At 39.8% G+C, this 18,432-nt stretch overlaps 1 protein-coding gene across 2 annotated transcripts in view; it reads left to right on the top strand.

Moving 5' to 3' along the window:
- fstl5 (follistatin-like 5) overlaps positions 1–18,432 on the top strand; it is a 130,293-nt gene that overhangs the window by 10,378 nt on the left and 101,483 nt on the right. For both annotated transcript variants that reach the window (XM_028416326.1, XM_028416325.1), the window contains exon 2: positions 11,739–11,880. In XM_028416326.1, the coding sequence (XP_028272127.1) occupies positions 11,739–11,880 (142 nt within the window). The remainder of the gene's footprint in view (positions 1–11,738; positions 11,881–18,432) is intronic.

Genomic DNA, 18,432 nt, shown 5'->3' with positions numbered 1-18,432 from the left:
CCGCACATCCTCTCACCAAAACATCTGTCACCATGTCATTTTAGATGAATGGCCGGTGATTACACAATGATGGTTTTGTCTGGAGGTGGCATCTTACCACCTCATTTTGGAGATGACAACACTGTCATGTTGCCACTTTCTTCTGAGACAAGACAGCACAGATGAGATGTCATGTCAGGATCTGACATCAATGAGAAGTTTAGTTCTGTTTCAATCCAGGGCTGAAGTTAAGTATTAAAGTCATGATCTTACTTTAAAAAAAATATCTGGATAGTTTAGAAAGCTCAGCACAGAGGAAGACACTTTTTTTATCACAGGTGATAATTACATGTGCTGAGGAAGAGAGTGACCAGAAAGGTTGATGAAAAGTATATTTTGTACTTTTGAAAATGTGTAAATTCTTAATTAAACATCATGTGTCAGGATGCAATGGTGATATTTTCCCAGCTGGTCAACAAAAATCCTGATAACACAGGTGTGTTAATTAACTCCCCATGGTGTGTTTGAAGCAAGGAAACTGCACTATTTTTTTGTTGTTTTTGCAGAGTGTGATTGAAGATTGTGGACACAGGACATCTGTGGGTGGATCCCTGAGAAGCTCACATAACTGCTACTGTTAATGGCCTAATACTTTTTCGAGTTGCTGCCTTTGTTCTAGTTTAGCTAATGACGAGTTGACTACCCAAAGATTGTCAGGAGACAGTGGTGCCCTGTTGTTGTCATGGGACAGGTCTGAAATGAGCTGAAAACTCCCAGTGAGAGAAGTGAGCACTGCTTAATATGTAGTTGAAAGTTGACATCCGATGGTTATTAGCAGCTATAGCTATAAGTAAGCTTCAAAGCGTTCCACCCACAAATCACCTTAACCATTTATAAACCAGTGTTTCTCACCAAAACAGCGATGAAGCTGCCTGGTGGAGCATTATGATGCCTTCAAACAACATGTACAAATCCAGATGCCCTGATTCAAAGACTTGCAAACAAATGGGCTGAGAACCTTCACCAACATATTAGCAGTGTTGCTTCTACTGAAATGTACATGTCTTCTTGAACATTATCATAATGTGTATGCATAGATTTTTGCATTTAATTTGATGCTAAATCATTTTAGTCTCTCAGCCTGAGCCAGGCTGCCCTGTGCCTTGACTCTGCTGCTGCTGTTAGCACAGACACTTTCAGTCTCTCTTAGTCATCCTGCTAAGGAAAAATGAATATACAACAAATTAGCTGAAACAAAGGTTGGTCAGAGGAAACAACACGTAACACCAAGCATGAGCACTTTTCCCGATAGTAAAGTATTCCAGCAACATGGGAACTGCCTCAATGCAATGTTGACTTAGCCAGTACTAAATGTAAGTACAACAAACTCCACTTCTTAGATCTTGAATCATAAAAAAAAATCTACGTTGGAGCAAGATTACAAGTTACCAACAGATTCCTTAGAAAACCTGAATCAGAATCTGGACTTTGTACGAGTCTTCCTTCATTTTCATGAAGGAAACTGTTTTACTTTCTGTTGCTTCTTGATAGCACAGAATAGGGAGTCAAAGAATACCCCATTCATGACAGCTTTCAGATTTGCAGTGCGGAGCACCTGGTTTATACTTCTCCTCCAGGAGAAATTCTCCAACACACAGGAAGTAATGTGTTTTATGCTTCCAGCTGCTGCAACAGCTTGCAATAAACAGAAGGACTGAGCAGTTATCATGAACCAAGACCGCCAAGACTGAATAGATGAAACAGCACAAAAGCACAGAGACTCCATCAACGGAATGTCAAAAAAAGAGGAAAAGTGTGACAATAAGGACTACAAAATCCCAAAAAGACAAGTGATCTCTGGCAGAGCGGTGCCAAAATTCGACAACAGTGATTATGGAGCTTTCAGGTAGTTGCCAAAACACATAACAGGCAGATAAGGACTATACTCATGCTTTACTGCACAGTGATAAACCTCTACAGCAAGTGGAAGGAACTGCAAAGTAACAGTATTATTTGAAGTTGTTTACATTTCCCTGCACCAAAGTTACTCTTACTGTGTTTGTATGGAGATTTTGGACTGACTCTGGCAGTGATCAATGGCACCTTTTAGCACTTTTAGCAGTTTTTTCCTGCCAACCCTACACGAGATATCACAGCACATAAATTTAGTCATTCTTTTCTGACACTGAATGTGAACCTCTGCAGGGTATGCCTGCATACTCGTCATATTTTTTATGTCAACACATTGCAAGGGCATCAGCTGTGCATGCACCTACTACTGTCTCTAACACCTCAGAAATGTAAACAAAGGAAGCCATGCTCAATGTAAATCTTTCTTTGTTTTGTTTTTTGGACATCATTTTCAGAGTCTTGCCCCATTCTCCATGTTGCTGTGGTTTATTTAACTACAGTATACTTTCCTCTTTGTCACTGGTCATGGCGGAATATCGGGACAGACTCCAGTGTTTATGATATACAAAAATTGCTCCACTGAGCAATAATCAGAGGGGACACAGTAAAAAAGGTTGGAAACTGTTCTGAAAATGGACTATAAACAATCCACATCTAAACAAACTGCACCGCTGCAGAATGAACGGTGCAGGCTTGTTATCAGTGCTGTAATTAATGGCTTTGATTTGCACTGTTTGGAAGTGAATAGAAGAATTTTGCAGGAGCTGAGAAATGATCAAGACCTTTTATAATGCCTTCATTGTTAACAGATGAATGAATATCAGATCCCAAGGCTTTAAATGTGATATATCTCAGTTTTAATTTACAGTTTAGAGCATATATGTATATATATATATAAATATATATATATATATATATATATATATATATATATATTATACCTGCTAGGTTTATAGCAAATGTTACAAGATATGAGACTTGTGAAATACAACATGTTATCACACAACCAACCAATTCTCCACCACATCCTTATAAAGTGCGGGTCAAATATCTGGTTGTCTTGTTTTTTTGTTTTTTTTAAAGTATGGAGGAAAAGCTCACTGTTTTGTTTATATTGCTGGAGTTTCACAGTAACAGAGGTTTAGGCTTGAGAAGTTTGCCCAGGGGAAATCTCTGCAGTATTTTTCTGAAGTATAGGGAAGATTTTTGCCCCTTTACTTCAAACGCCCAACTTCTTTTAGCCGATTTGAGCATATGAGCTTACAACCTTACATTCAGCAGCCAACTCGTCTAACCTCTAGGCAAGTGATGCCCCCTTTTATGAACCCACTTTGCCATTTATTAACTGACTCACTGAGTGCAAGTCTTGCAGAAAGAAACATAGTGTGGTTGGATTTTTTTTTTACTCCTACATAACCCACCAGAAAAATGATTTTTATTCGCCCTATTTCCAGCATGTCCATTTCAAACCTTTATGCACATCTTAAAAGGTATGGACTACTGAGACAAAAATAATAACAAAGCAGTCACAGGATGTGAGGAATTCTTGAAAACGATTCACCGTGCACAGGAATAATGTGAATACTGAATGAGACGCTCATTTAGGCATGTATGACTTTCAGCATCGCCCCTCTGTTCCTTTGTTGTACGGTAGAGCGCCATCTAAGAGATTGGCAAAGCGTTTTTCAGCAAGGACCAAAGCGCCAAGGCGCTACCGTAGGGGAAAGAGTGTCGCCTGTGGTTTTTGGACGTGCTTTGAACTTGAAGGAGTCCTTTATCAGTATACAGTGCTGCTGGGGATGTATGAACACAAGAGTCTGTGAGGATTACCATGATAACTTTGCCAAATAAGACATGCTACAGCAGGGTGCTTGGGCAGCGAAAACACAGCAGATGCTTCAGTGTTTTCCAGCTATCTCAGAGACAAACTGTAATACTCCAACCAAATTGATCTGTACATACAAAGACCGCTGAGCATGCTTAAAGAGATCTGCCCACAGGGGGTCACGGCTGTGTCAGCCAAAGCCATTTATCTGCTGACTGGAGCTCGTCTCCACTGATCTCACTGACAATTTGAATAATTTCAGAGAAGTCCACTGGTTTACACAACAAACTGGGAGAAACCAGCTCATCCATTTGAGCTGAAACAGGCCGACATGCCCCCAGTTTAATCTCCAAGCCACACGGGTGGGCTTCATTTTCACTGGAAATGTGGAAGACAGTAATTTTGTCCCATTAGGATCAACCAGCTTCTGATAAGGTTATCACCAAGTCTACTTTAAACAGAAGCATCTAGTGTCTTTAGTCTACAGGAGAACAAAAAATATGTGTTTCTTAAGAAAGCTAGCTTGCACACACAGTGTGCAAGTGTGTCTTAAAGCCGCTGAAGCTGCAGCACGGTCCTGTTTACTGATTTAATCTGGTAATAAAAATTATTCAACATTTAGAGCTGTATACTCAAGTGTTGACATATTATATGTGAGGAATATTCAATATACTGTAAGTGCAAGGCTCCATAATTTATGGTTATAATAGATAAAAATAACTACCCAAGGACACTTACCAGCACTCCGGTCATATCAGTTCCTACATCTCCTGAAACATTAAAGTTGCATGTAAGAGATTTTTATATTGCAAAAGTAAGAGTTTCGCTGCATTCACACTTAATGAAATACTGTAGAGAGAGAGGACTTTTTCACTGATCATAACTCAGGCGGACGTACGAATGTTAACGATGGCAAACCCTGGAAACCTTATATTAAATGTCTGAGGTCACACCTGTAAAGTTACCTCTACCACTAACATAATTAATTTGAATTACATAATTTTAAATTATTAACAGTTAACATATTCATCAATAACAACATTAATATATAATTCCAAATTGTGAGCAAGGCACTAAAGCTTTGGCAAACAGCATAGCTTAAGACTGTATTGGCCTGTTCCTGGTTTAAATTTGCATGACTGGCTGACTTTGAAGCAGTAAAAAAAAAGAAATAAAGAGAAACTCTGCTGCTAGCTCAGCAAAGTGGATAAATAACAAGCAAACAAATAAGAAAGTAGTTTTTTTCCTCCTCGGACTCTGGAATGGGTAGAAGAGAAAAAAGGGATATACCTGCCAACATGCAGAGAAGCTGCTGCCATGGGAAAATGATGAATGAAGCCTCAAATGTCATTTCAACACTTTCAAACACAGTTTGCAGAAATGGCATTTAAAGAAACTATTCAGGATAACGTTGGAAGGGAAAGTTGTCTATGCAGCAGACATTTGGACTTTTTAATTTATCTGTGAGGCAATCTAACAGCCTTTGGTGCTGTTTCTGTGTTGTCTGTCATCATCATTTTGTTTTGTGGCAGCATCAGAATAAAAAGAGATAAGCAAGGCGGGGGTGCGACATTATCTGTGTTTCACAAACTGGATACGAAGCACCTAAAAAATGCACCACACGTAAACTGGTCACGTTCCGGTAATTTACTTGCTCCATTCTGAGCCAAACACGTCATATAATTATTGCAGAAATAGCAGATGGGACTGCTTCCCCTTTCTGTTACCAACCAGCACAGTGACCTTGGATTCGACTTAAACTGTACTTTGAGTGGTTGTTTGACGATGGTCGATTGACTCTCAGCTTCACCTGTTCCTAACGTGTTTACTTTTCTTCACCTACACTTGGGAGCTGTGCTCTACAATTACAGCGGTTTACAGTTTCTACCTGAAGAATATTTACTTAAGGGAGTTAAAAGGTGTAGAACATGGGAAGCCTTCATGTTGTTAGCTCTGAATAGCACAGAGAAATAAAATTAAACTTTAAGAGCGCTAAATCGTGTCATGTCAGAAGCTGCACACAGGATGTTCATATTGACAGGAGGAGTTCATGTTGTCAAATGTTGGTTTGAGTTCAGCTTCTCCTGTCATCTAAATCAAGATGTAAAGAATTATTTTGACTTTCTCAGTCAGATAATGTTCAATTAATATGCACATATACACACCATGGTTCAGTTACAGTCTATACGTTGTTAATGTGGTAAATGACTGTTCTAGTTATTAAAGGCTGATTTTCAATGGAATATATACAAAGGTATACAGAGGCCCTTTCCCAGCAGCCATTACTCCTACACTCAACAAAAATATAAACGCAACACTTTTGTTTTTGCTCCCATGTTTCATGAGATGGACTTGAAGATCTAAACTTCATTCCAGATACACAATATTACCATTCCTCTCAAACATTGTTCACAAATCTGTCTAAATGTGTGATAGTGAGCACCTCTGCTTTGCTGAGATAATCCATCCCACCTCACAGGTGTGCCACATCAAGATGCTGATCTGACATCATGATTAGTGCACAGGTGTACCTCAAACTGCCCACAATAAAAGGCCACCCTGAAATGTGCAGTTTTGTCTCACAGCAAAATGCCACAGATGCCACAAGCATTGAGGGAGCGTGCAATTGGCATGCTGACAGCAGGAATGTCAACCAGATCTGTTGCTCGTGCATTGAATGTTCATTTCTCCACCATAAGCCGTCTCCAAAGGCGTTTCAGAGAATATGGCAGTACATCCAACCGGCCTCACAACCGCAGACCACGAGTAACCACACCAGCCCAGGACCTCCACATCCAGCAGGTTCACCTCCGAGATCGTCTGAGACCAGCCACTCAGAAAGCTGCTGAAACAATTGGTTTGCATAACCAAACAATTTCTGCACACACTGTCAGAAACCGTCTCAGGGAAGCTCAACTGCATGCTCGTCGTCCTCATCGGGGTCTTAACCTGACTCCAGATCGTCGCCGTAACAGACTTGAGTGGGCAAATGCTCACATTCGATGGCGTCTAGCACGTTGGAGAGGTGTTCTCTTCACCGATGAATCTCGGTTTACATTGTTCAGGGCAGATGGCAGACAGCGTGTGTGGCGTCGTGTGGGTGAGCGCTTTGCTGATGTCAATGTTGTGGATCGAGTGGCCCATGGTGGTGGTGGGGTCATGGTATGGGCAGGCATCTGTTATGGACGAGGAACACAGGTGCATTTTATTGATGGCATTTTGAATGCACAGAGATACCGTGATGAGATCCTGAGGCCCATTGTTGTGCCATACATCCATGAACATCACCTCATGTTTCAGCAAGATAATGCACGGCCCCATGTTGCAAGGATCTGTACACAATTCTTGGAAGCTGAAAATGTCCCAGTTCTTGCATGGCCAGCATACTCACCGGACATGTCACCCATTGAACATGTTTGGGATGTGCTTGACCGGCGTATACGACAGCGTGCACCAGTTCCCACTAATATCCAGCAACTTCGCACAGCCATTGAAGAGGAGTGGACCAACATTCCACAGGCCACAATAGACAATCTGATAAACTCTATGCGAAGAAGATGTGTTGCACTGCATGAGGCAAATGGTGGTCACACCAGATACTGACTGGTTCTGAGTCCCCAGACCGCTAATAAAGCAGAAACAAAATGCACATTTCAGGGTGGCCTTTTATTGTGGGCAGTTTAAGGTACACCTGTGCACTAATCATGATGTCAGATCAGCATCTTGATGTGGCACACCTGTGAGGTGGGATGGATTATCTCAGCAAAGCAGAAGTGCTCACTATCACACATTTAGACAGATTTGTGAACAATGTTTGAGAGGAATGGTAATATTGTGTATCTGGAATGAAGTTTAGATCTTCAAGTCCATCTCATGAAACATGGGAGCAAAAACAAAAGTGTTGCGTTTATATTTTTGTTGAGTGTATGTTCTAATGGTACATTGTGTTAGCTAATCGTGTTAAAAGGCTAAATGATGATTAGAAAACTACTGTGAAATTATGTTAGCACAGCTGAACTGTTATGCTGATCAGAGAAGCTGTAGAACTGGCCTGGCGACCCCAAACTTTTGAACGGTAGTGTAGATACATGTATATGTTTTTCGAATTTCTGTTATATATGGAGACATTTCTAATGTTTTCACTGTGGCTGTATTAGTTAGTAATGAAAAAAAACCTGGCAAAAGGCTTCTTTTTTATCTGCTTTTATGTCAATTTAGATATTACCTGCTAGTTCAGAGACCTTTGGACCTTTACCTAACACCTGTATAACACCATGCTGCTGTATATTTTGGCAGAGGCTTCATTTTAGCTGATTAAAAAACACAAACAGCAAAGAAATGGTAAGTAGCAGTGAAGAACAGATGCTTGAGGGAAGCGTTGGCTGTTGTTGCTAAAATATTTTGAACAATCTACAGGAAGCTTTGACCTTTTGCAAAGGGTTGAACTCTCATAACTTCTGCCATATGTTGTTCAAATTGTTGAAACTATATGTTCTTAGTGTTGTTTATGGAAACATATGAACTATAACTGCAGCTTAACCAAAACAACAACAAGAAAGGAAACTCAGGAAGGGTCCCAGCGGACCATCAGGAACATTCTCATTTATCAGGGGCTTTGTTTAATTATATTGGCGACAAGCTGACTGTAATTAGAAAGCCATAAATTGAAGACGTAGCAGCAGTAAGTCAGAGTTAGTCTAAATGACTTATAGTTGTCATTTGGGGGAGAGTTTCTGAGTAAAGGTCTTTTCAGGGAAAATCATGCATAATGCTGTGAGAATGTATGGCAGGTTTTAATTATGTATTCCTATTTTCCAGAGTTATGGCTCACCAAACATGCATGACAGTTGATAGTAAATTACATCGCATTAATTCAAAGCCAGCTAATGCCCTGTGTGGTGCACACGCACGTTATCTGCAAAAAAAAGGGCATGTATGGACATTTCAGTTGTTAGCTTGCCCACTTGCATAGCATTGGAAAAAAAATCTGCTGAATGAGATTGGTGAGGGAGGTGCAGTGGAGAGCAGCTGTGAGCTTGTCAAGATATGATTCATTGTGTACATAGCGGGAAATAGGTAGTCTTCATTTGAAAGTCAATGCTAAAGCTTAGGCGTGCCCTGGAGGATTTGAAACTACAAGTCAAACTCATGAAGACTGTCCCCCGGGAGGTCCAGGGGAAAACTTCCAGGCTGTTTGTGTCTCCTGTGCTTTCAAGACAAATAAATAGGACTCAAGCCTTTCATCATTTACTGAAACATGCGCTTCATGTCACAGGCATTGATTTAAATATACAATGCATATATATATATATATATATATATATATATATATGCATGGTGACACACAGGCTGATAGAAGTTCAATTAAGAACAAAAGCAATTATAAGAATTAATTATTCATTCCAATATAAATCTATATTTTACTCTTAAATAACTTCCAGGTGTCTAATGTTTATGCACTGACAGAAAATGTTATTACAGAAAATCTTGAGTTCATAGCAATTATCAAGTGTAACTTATTACTTATATTAACTATTCCAGATATTTTCTTTCCTTGTATATGATGACAAAACAAAGACTGTGGTGCAACAACTTTATGTAACATTAGTAATAAAACAAACACAAAATAGAGTCTGAACAAATCAGAGGAAGAATACTGTAGGTTACAAAAAAGGATTTACATGCTTCTTATAGGATAATTGATTATTTCAGCCCTCCTAAATTGTTTTGAAGTGTAAATCAATTCCTAAATCTGCTCAAATTCCCCTTTAGTGTGGAACCAGTTTTGTCCAACTACGACTGGTGCTGGACTAACAAAATGTAAACTTAGCTAAAGTAAAATGATAATGATAATTTAAAAAAGAAAAAGAAAAGATAAATACTTTATTGTCCATTATTGAATCCACAGTAAAGACAATTTTTGGAATTTCAAAAGGGAATTATTCTACTTTAATGAATATATAACAGCATAGTTGGCAGTTTAGAAAACGTTCAGAGCTCTCCTACAGATACTAATGACTCAGTAGTGAGGGACTCTGGAAAGTTACTTGTTTATTTTGCATTTTTGACTGATTATAATGAGTTTAATGTCAGAGAGGAACTATACTGTGTGGCGTAGTTAAACTTCTTAAAACTGGGCATATATCTCTGTCTCTCACAAAGCATTCTGCAAAAAGTTAGTCCATTAATAACCCATTAAACACTGGGATGCTGAAAGAAGTTGATTGATTGTGCTAGCTGATATGGTAATCCACCTTGTGTGGCTAAAACACTGTGTTAGCAGAGAAGTGGAGCAGCTGCAGCTGCAGGCAGAGTTCCTATACCTGAATCTGGAGAATTTAGAAATGCACAAAGAATGAATAAGATCACATCTAAGAGGCTACATGTCAGAGTGTAGTGTCCCACAGCACTAATCAACCATCATTTGTCTGCAAAGGGGGGCTGGTAAAGCATGCTGTTAAAATTGTTGTTAACAATTATTATGCCAGTTTCAGACATCTTTTGAATTCCTATTATTCTTTGGAACAATAACTGTCTGCATATTAAATTATCAAGGCACTTAGACAAAGACAGACATTAAGGACTGGTGCAGGGCTAAAAGCTTTGTACTGGTTCGACCGGGCTGAAGACCAAATGAGTCACAATATGTTCAGAATATCTACAATTGCTGATCCATTTTGTGAAAAAAAAAATAATGGGATGAAATTAATGGATTAGTAGGTGGACCGACGATCAGTTTAATTGGTGTGGGAGGACACTCAATCGAGGATGGCTCAGGGTTTGATAAGGACCTAGAAAAGCTTGTGTGAACGTCTTAAAAGTGAGTTGAATCTGAAGACAGTTATGCGGACAGCACAGCCAGCTGTTTATGTGCAAGTTGTCCTTACCAAGGTGCACTGATCTGTTCAAAAACATGTTTCAAAGAATGTGCAAAAAAGCTCAACGTGTCAGGCAGCTCAAGAACGCAATAGAAGTCAGATAAAGTAGGAAAATAAAGTTTCTATGCTCCCTCTCCATCCAGCGCATCACAGTGACACGTAGCTCTGCTGGCGCAACCTCCTGACCTTCAGCGAACGGCACGCAGGCCCATAGAGCTGCTACAACAGCGCCATTGTTGACTGACTCAGTGTCACTCTAGAAGAACAAGGAAGCAGGGTCACCATCCTGCTGTCAGTCATCTCCCCCTCCCGCTGGAGGATGATGAGCAGGCACTGGTGGCTTTAGATGGCTTAGAAAGTACAGCTCAGTGTTCGCCTGTGAAAATCAACAAGTCGAGTCGACTCAAATGTATTTATAAAGCACTTGTGACAAAGCGGATTTTTGCGCTGAGATGCACAAAGAACTGAGTGCGTTAATGCAGATAACGACAAGGGATAAAAATAAGCAGGAACAAACACGTTGTGGGCTTTGACATAAAGTTGTGTGCATTTGTTTGTGTGTTTCTGTGAATGTGTTTTTGCTTGCTCAAACTTGGCTATTTGTGTGACTCAGACATTTTTTACAGGGCATGTTCGTTTCTCCACAAACTCTTGTTTTATAATTCATGTAATGCAAAGGTCAGATTTGTTTTCACACAGCGTAATGAATAATTGAAAATACTGTTAAACTGGAGGTGAAAAGTTAACATTCTCCCCTTTTAACTGAATATACAGTATTTGGTCTTGGCTGTAAGAGGCTGTTTAATATGCAATCTCTCTGCTACATCACAGTTGCTTGACTTAGACACTCAGCCAAATTAATCCAAAGCCCTTACTTTAATTGCCTTAATATATTGGCTCTTTGTCTTCTTTATCTTGATTTTCTCATGACGTCTATTTCCCTATAATTGATTCAATAGGAGATCTAATCTCCTGGACGAGTGTGGAGCACGTATTGATAGCTCTAGTTAAAACCAGCGACAGTTTTGCGGTTCCCATTGTCTGCACTAATTACAGCGGACTTGATGTATTGTCTTGGCCAACTGGTATTGAACCTCCAGCATGTTGGGGACGAGCGCTCACCATTCTTGTTTGGTTTTTGACAGGAAAAGACCAATGAAGACAGCCAGATGGTGGTCGGCTGCAATTTTACTGTTGGGGCTCGCAGTGCTCGGCGCCAACGGGAGACCCAACAAAGAGGGATTCGGGTCACCATCCTATCGACCGGTCGTCAGGTTCCGACACAAGGTATTGATTGCCTTCTTTTTTCATTTGCTGTCCATAAAAAAGGGGGAGTGGGTGCTTTTGCCAAGTATGAAACTAATTACTGTGGCGCTTCTTCCTGCAGCCGATGACTCTCCTGTGGTTGTTGTTTTTCTGCCCACTGAAAAAAACTCGATGAATCATCGTCACTTCACCATGTGCCAGTAGACTGTCATTTCAAAGACAATTCCTCAGAATAGGGTGAAAACAGTGGGATGGCATTTTAGCTGAAAAGAAAGAGGATGTAACTAAATGTTTATGACCTTAGTGATACAACAGAGACAGAATGTAGCGCCTTTTTTAAGCATTAGTGCCTGCTCATTTAAACTGGTATTATACTTCGCTGTTTGCCTGATTGGGTCCCAAAAACCCCAGAATAGCAGACATCGATCAATTAGAACCAGACTAGGAAGGAAATTGACTGTTTTGACAGACGGGGAGATGAGGGAAACAAAGTGTTTTGTCGAGATGCATTAGTTGGATTTTGGTGAATCAGTAGACATTTCCTATAAACCCCCTTTGCAGTTCTGTTCACTGGTAAACAATTCTCTCAATCCCATCCATGATAAGAATTAGCAGCGACAATAAAGAATGTATGCTTTTGCTTTAAGGCAGTCTGTTATCTTCAGACAAAATATTGAATCCAACATTTGTTTTAGTCAGCTGTTGTCATGTCTGTATGGAATGAAAGGCAAAGTTAGTGATACTGAGGGTGAGAGGAAGTGAGGGAGTCAGAGGGAACAGATGGTAGGAATGTTATTGGACTGTAACAGAGTTGAGTGAGGAGCTGGAAGCGATGCAAAGCTGTTGAATAGACACAATGGTCAAACACATTCTGACCTTTTGAACGAGATTTATTCACAGTGCTCTTTTCTAAACATGCAGACTGCAGATGTCAGCTATATGCGAGTTCTCTATAACTATCTTGAAAATGGAGCTTGTTAAGAAGTGCAGAGATTTAAACCTAAATACCCCCAAACCCTCAGTGTGATGTTAATAAACTGCAGAGATAGCACTTCTGCAAGCTGTGATATTTTATACCAAAGAGAAAAGAATCCAATGATCCATCAGCCGCCTCAGCATAAATGGAGTTGGATTTCAGTCTTAAAGGACCAGATTACATTTTGACATTTTTGTCTATTGTGTTGTCCAATGCTTTGTAACTTCGTCTACCCTACATACCCTGCAATGAGTCAAAGCAAGAAAAACTAGTTTCCTAGATTCCGGTGTTTGACAGTTTGATCTTGTAAAGAGAACGCTTTGAAGTCTGCGGAGGATGTAATGTGTCTTTCCCGAGTCTGTGCTCACACTTTCAGGTGTAGGATTTCAAGGATAGCATTTCTATAAAATTAAGCGTTACTGATCTAGACAGAGAAGCGCCCTGATACTAAAATCTACCAGATTAAGAAGGAAGACATGTCCTGATCAAACAGGAAATTAAATTGTAGAAGTGGGTCAGAAATGTGGAAAACAGGTGAAATGCTTGTGCTCGTTTAGATAGAAATGATGACTATTAAGAACTTTACTGCTACAATCACCAAATGAGAAGAATCAAGTCAGACATTTTGCTAATTTTCAACTTATAGAAACAAAATATGAGCAAGATATTGAAATTTAATTACAAAGTACATGATTAAGCAGTCAATTTATTGATAAAAGTGAGCTTTGAACAGTAGTCTTGAAGGGTATGTTTGAGTAGACTATAGAATGTGTTGCCATTTTCCTTTCTTTTCAATAAAAACCTTTGCTGGTTGTGCTTTGATCACCCTCCACTCAGACCAATTCTGGGTAAAACTGCTTTGCCATTTTTCCTCTGTTATACTGCATAAAGTGCATAATGTTTCCCTTTTCTCTGAATGAAGCAAACTTAAAGTAGATTTAATTCGCCCAGCAGCACATTTGAAGATGAATGGCGCTGTGCCCTTTTTTGTATCAAACAGTACATTATCACAGATTGAACTAGTTTTGACTTTGTCTCTTTTTTACTGCTCAGATATGGCACTGGAATTAATAATAAAAGTAATGCATAGCTACATGTAGGAGGGATTTGATGAGAGGCTACAAAAATGATGTATGTGCTTTTCCACTCCAATGAAATTAATGTGCCAGAAGCTGTGATTACATCGCAGAGGAATGTCATTACAGCATCTGTATACTGTTACCATTCATCTTTTGACAAGACAGAGGTAAACTCTGCCTGTCCGTCTACCTGTCAGTCAAGGCTGTGGACGTTTATATCCCTGAGGAGGACTAAAGAAAAGCTACACTGTAACCTAGAGTTTTTCCTAAATAATACAAATACATACATTTCTCCATTTAAACATTCAGGGACTTGCTCTCTGCTTCAACCTGGCCTGTGTTAATGCTGTTTCTTGTGCTTTGAAGGACAGCATTTGACAAAGGGTAACAGGATCGGATACGACCTTATAAGCTTTCCTCACAAAGACTTCAATCACCAGGAGGCACTCGGCCATAAACAGCTGGTCACATGTTCCACCATAATTCCCGTGGTACTGTTTCAGAAATTCACTGTGAAATCCTCCACAGGGTCAGGTACAGGACACAGATCCTGTCCCGCAGATTCCACTGTAAATTATAATTAGTTTTAATGGGTTAACCGCTCAAAGTTACAGTTCTTTTTCTCAAGCGTCAATTCCTATGAAATCTTAACGTGATACACTGGTAAGTCAGTCAAGGTCTTGCATGAAGAGTTTATGTGTGATTTAGAACAGTTGTGGAAAAGCTGCCAGGCTCATGAGACATGAGGGACAAAAGCAATTTCTGAGAGCTTGTCACTTTGACATCAAGCTGTTATGTCAGGACAAACAAAATGGAGGCAAGGACAACTGTGTGCAAAGCCCCATCCATCCAGTACTGGCTTGGCCACATGGCAAATCTAGATTAACAAAGGATAAGCAGAGAGAGAGAGAGAGAGAGAGCGAGAACATGAGTGGGAGTGGTGGGCAAATTAGATTGAGATAAAGAGGCAGGAAATGGGGAAACAACAATGCATGAATTGCAAAATTCACAAGAAGCAGCTTGATGTACAGTAACGTCACTTCAAGCTTCAACAGGCAGTGTTTGGTTGAGATGTGATGACTGTCAGTTTTATTTCTTCCTCCACCTCCTCCTTCTCATCCTCTCCTCCTCAGCGGGTCAGTTTTAGCCCCAACCCTTGTCACTCATCCTGATGAGCTGTCTACTTTCAAATGGCAACAAGCCTGAGGCTTGGTAACCAGCTCCTGTATAAGTCTCCACAGGGGTTGAAGAAGCAGATGCTGTATGGAGCCAATCTGCTACAACAGTAACAAGGTGTCAGCGTCCATGCTTGGAGCTGACCTGGAGTTTTTAAAGTCTATCTGCTACATGCTTTGTTCTCTTTTTTTAGCTGTAAGTTGTAACTTGTTGATATGACTCTTTGTAGTGTGCTGTAAATAACCTCAATATATATTTACAGCAATGGCAGGTACTCAGTATAGAGGGTAGATGTTCTTTGACTGCTGCATGTGCTTCCACTTCTGGAGTTTCTGCTGTAGGAGTTGTTTCAGTGTCATCATTCAGGTTAGAAAAAAGCAGCTAGGATGGAACATAGACTCATAAGTGGCCCTGAAAACCTGTGGAGGGTGGTTGCACTCAAATATTTCAGCCTCTTTCTGGTTAAAGTTAAAGTAAAGAAGACAACAAACAAAAGACAATGCATGGCCCTGGAAAGTAAACATGATGATTTGTAATCCTTTATCACAATAAAAAACTTCTGAATGGGCTGATCTGGGGACTGTACTTTTGAATGATCAGACCACATTGCGCTGAAAAAACACTTATTTAAGGCCTGATTAATGCACAACCAGGACACAATAGATGAATGGATGAGCGAGGTATTTGGGATGCACACTGTGAAAGCTAGGTTATGTGTTGTGTTACCATGAAATCAGTGCCTGTGGTGACTACATGTAAAAAATGCAGGAGCTGGTATGGACATATAGCTGCAGGTAAGAGAAGAACTAGAAGGTAGTGTGCACAACTCCAGTGGGGTTCAGGTGCTGGAAGAAGAAAACTGCATACAAAGGAAAAAAAGAATGTGGTCTGCACATTGATTCAATGCAATGGGAAGTATCTACTGCGAATATTTCAATTTCCATTGCTGTTTGATGGCCTTAGATTGTTTCTGAGCCTGGTCTAAGGTTTTTTCTCTTGTTTTTGCCTGTTACCCTGCACTGTTGGTCTGACATAGACCCATAAGATAGACCTTGTCTTGCTGACAGTGCATGGAACTGTATACTGTAACTATTCAGTTGTCACACAGGGGTTGCAATTTTCAGTCATATGTTACACATTGAAGTGTACTTGGAAGTTGTTGGTGTGGAGAAGTGAGGTTTGTGACATCTGAAGCAGGAGAAAGAGGAGTAAGGAGGAGGGTGGAGTGAGGGCAGGCTGAGAGGCACGGAGAGAGGCAGAGAGAGATAGATGTGGGCGGTCAGCCAGCTAGCTGTGACAGGGGCAGATGAAGCACGAGTTGCACAGCTGGGTGCTTCACTGTCCCCAGAGTCTCAGGGCAGAAGAGACAGGCCTGCCAGTGGCCCAGGGGAAATCACTCTCTTCAAACAAATGAAGTGTGAACACTGTCTGCCATATGCAAATAACTCCTATTTGATATCTCTTCTACCTGTAGTGCCATTCTAAATGTCACTTACCCTAGAGGGTGGTGGGAGTGGTGGGGGATTAGGAAGATTGTGAGAAAGCCACAGGTGTTTTCTGAGATTTGTGCCTACAATGTCACATGTTGTTGTGAAACATCAGAAAGAAAATGGCAGCTTTTATCAGATTCTGTCTTTTTGGGATTAATAGTCTACTTGTTCTCAGGGTAGAACATGGCTCCAAAGCGGTCTTTATGTGGTGACAACATAAGACAGTACAAGCATTTAGTCTAGAAAAAATGTAAATCCTTTTTTTTGGCATCAAAGTTTCCTTAATGCTGAAGAGAAAAAAAAAACTTTGACTGGTCACAAATTGAATATTTTAAAATGTATTGAATTACCATAGAAACACACTGATATTCATTGGCCCTGAGGACAAATATATTACCATGGAATTTTCAGTTTTTTGCAAACTTTAATATTTTAATACTAATTTGTTCAACACCAGGGTTTTTCCAGCATAAATGTAGTGCTTACCAATTAGGTTTTGTCCAATATTTCTAAATGATCAATAAAGTTGTGACTGGACAATTTATATAAAAAGACAAATGATGATAAAAAAATGATCGCATTCCTCGTCTTATGCCAGTCATCTCTTCTCAGCGGTGCTCGTTTTGTAGTAGTGTTGCTGATGCTGCCTCCTTCATTTAAGAAGTTTGCACATTGCATCACTGTTTAATTAAATCTGAGTACTAGATGGGGGTGTTTGTGTAAAAAAAAATGTAATTAATTATTAAATAAGTTGAAATAAAATGTAAATATATCCCTTCTAAAAAGTGTCTGCCATGTTGTTTCTTCCTGAATGTAAGTTGTTGTCTTGATGTAATGAAAATATTTGAATGACAAATATGTCGCGTGACCAAACAAAAACAAATTATTATTATTATAATTATTATTATTCTAGCAGCCAAAATGTTGTTTCTGTGAAACCACTTGGATGCAAGATCCATGTGTAAAATGCTTTAAATGCATTACATCCACTGTTAATTGTTTTTAAATTCCACTGAGTGTACAGTGTGCAAAGACGAAAATGAAAATGCAGATTTCCTGTGCAAAGCCAGGCATTGGGCAACCTGCTATTTTCAGTAGGCAGTCAAGAGACCGCTGTTCGTTATTGACTGTAGACCTGTTGCATAATGCATCTTCTCTATAATACCACCCCACTCGAGCTGGTAGAAAGAGAGACTGAATTTTTTTGTACAAGAACGAGAGGGATGATCCATGCAGATGTAGAAAAATCAAATATTTATGCCTCTTTCTGTTTCTTCATGGTTTGTGGAGAGCAGCTACTTAGCTCTGATCGCTGCCTTTTCTACAAACATGATCAGTATTTGTGGAAGCGGATTTTATAGTGCAGCTACTCAGGTGGTCAGAGTCATTTGGTCTTTTACATGCAATTCTTGGTCATTCAATCCAAGATAGAAATAAAACTGAAAGAAAGCAAAAGAAGGCAACAATAACTGGAGACAGTACAACAATTTTCCCATCAATTTTTCCACTATAGGTATTGTGACTATGGTAACTAGTTCATGATTTATCACTGTGCATGTGAGGCAAATTACCATCCAATATTATCGTTTGATTTATTAAAGCACCATTATTTGCTATTCAAGCAGGCAATATTATATTGTGTCAGAGATCGTTCTGCCAGAATGAAATCCTTGGACCTCTGTCATGCGTGCATTAACATGAATGAACTCAATTAAACACTGGGCTCTTTGCAAAGACACTTGTATTATTTCATATACACAGGTATCAAGGATTGAGCTCGTGTAGCTGAAAGGGAGCGATTTTCTATCACTTTGATGCTGTGATCTTACAGGTTATTATAACATGGCTCTCC

This window comes from Parambassis ranga, chromosome 10 (assembly GCF_900634625.1).
Source record: "Parambassis ranga chromosome 10, fParRan2.1, whole genome shotgun sequence".
Taxonomy (NCBI): Eukaryota; Metazoa; Chordata; class Actinopteri; family Ambassidae; genus Parambassis; species Parambassis ranga.
This window is presented reverse-complemented; position numbering and strand designations above follow the sequence as displayed.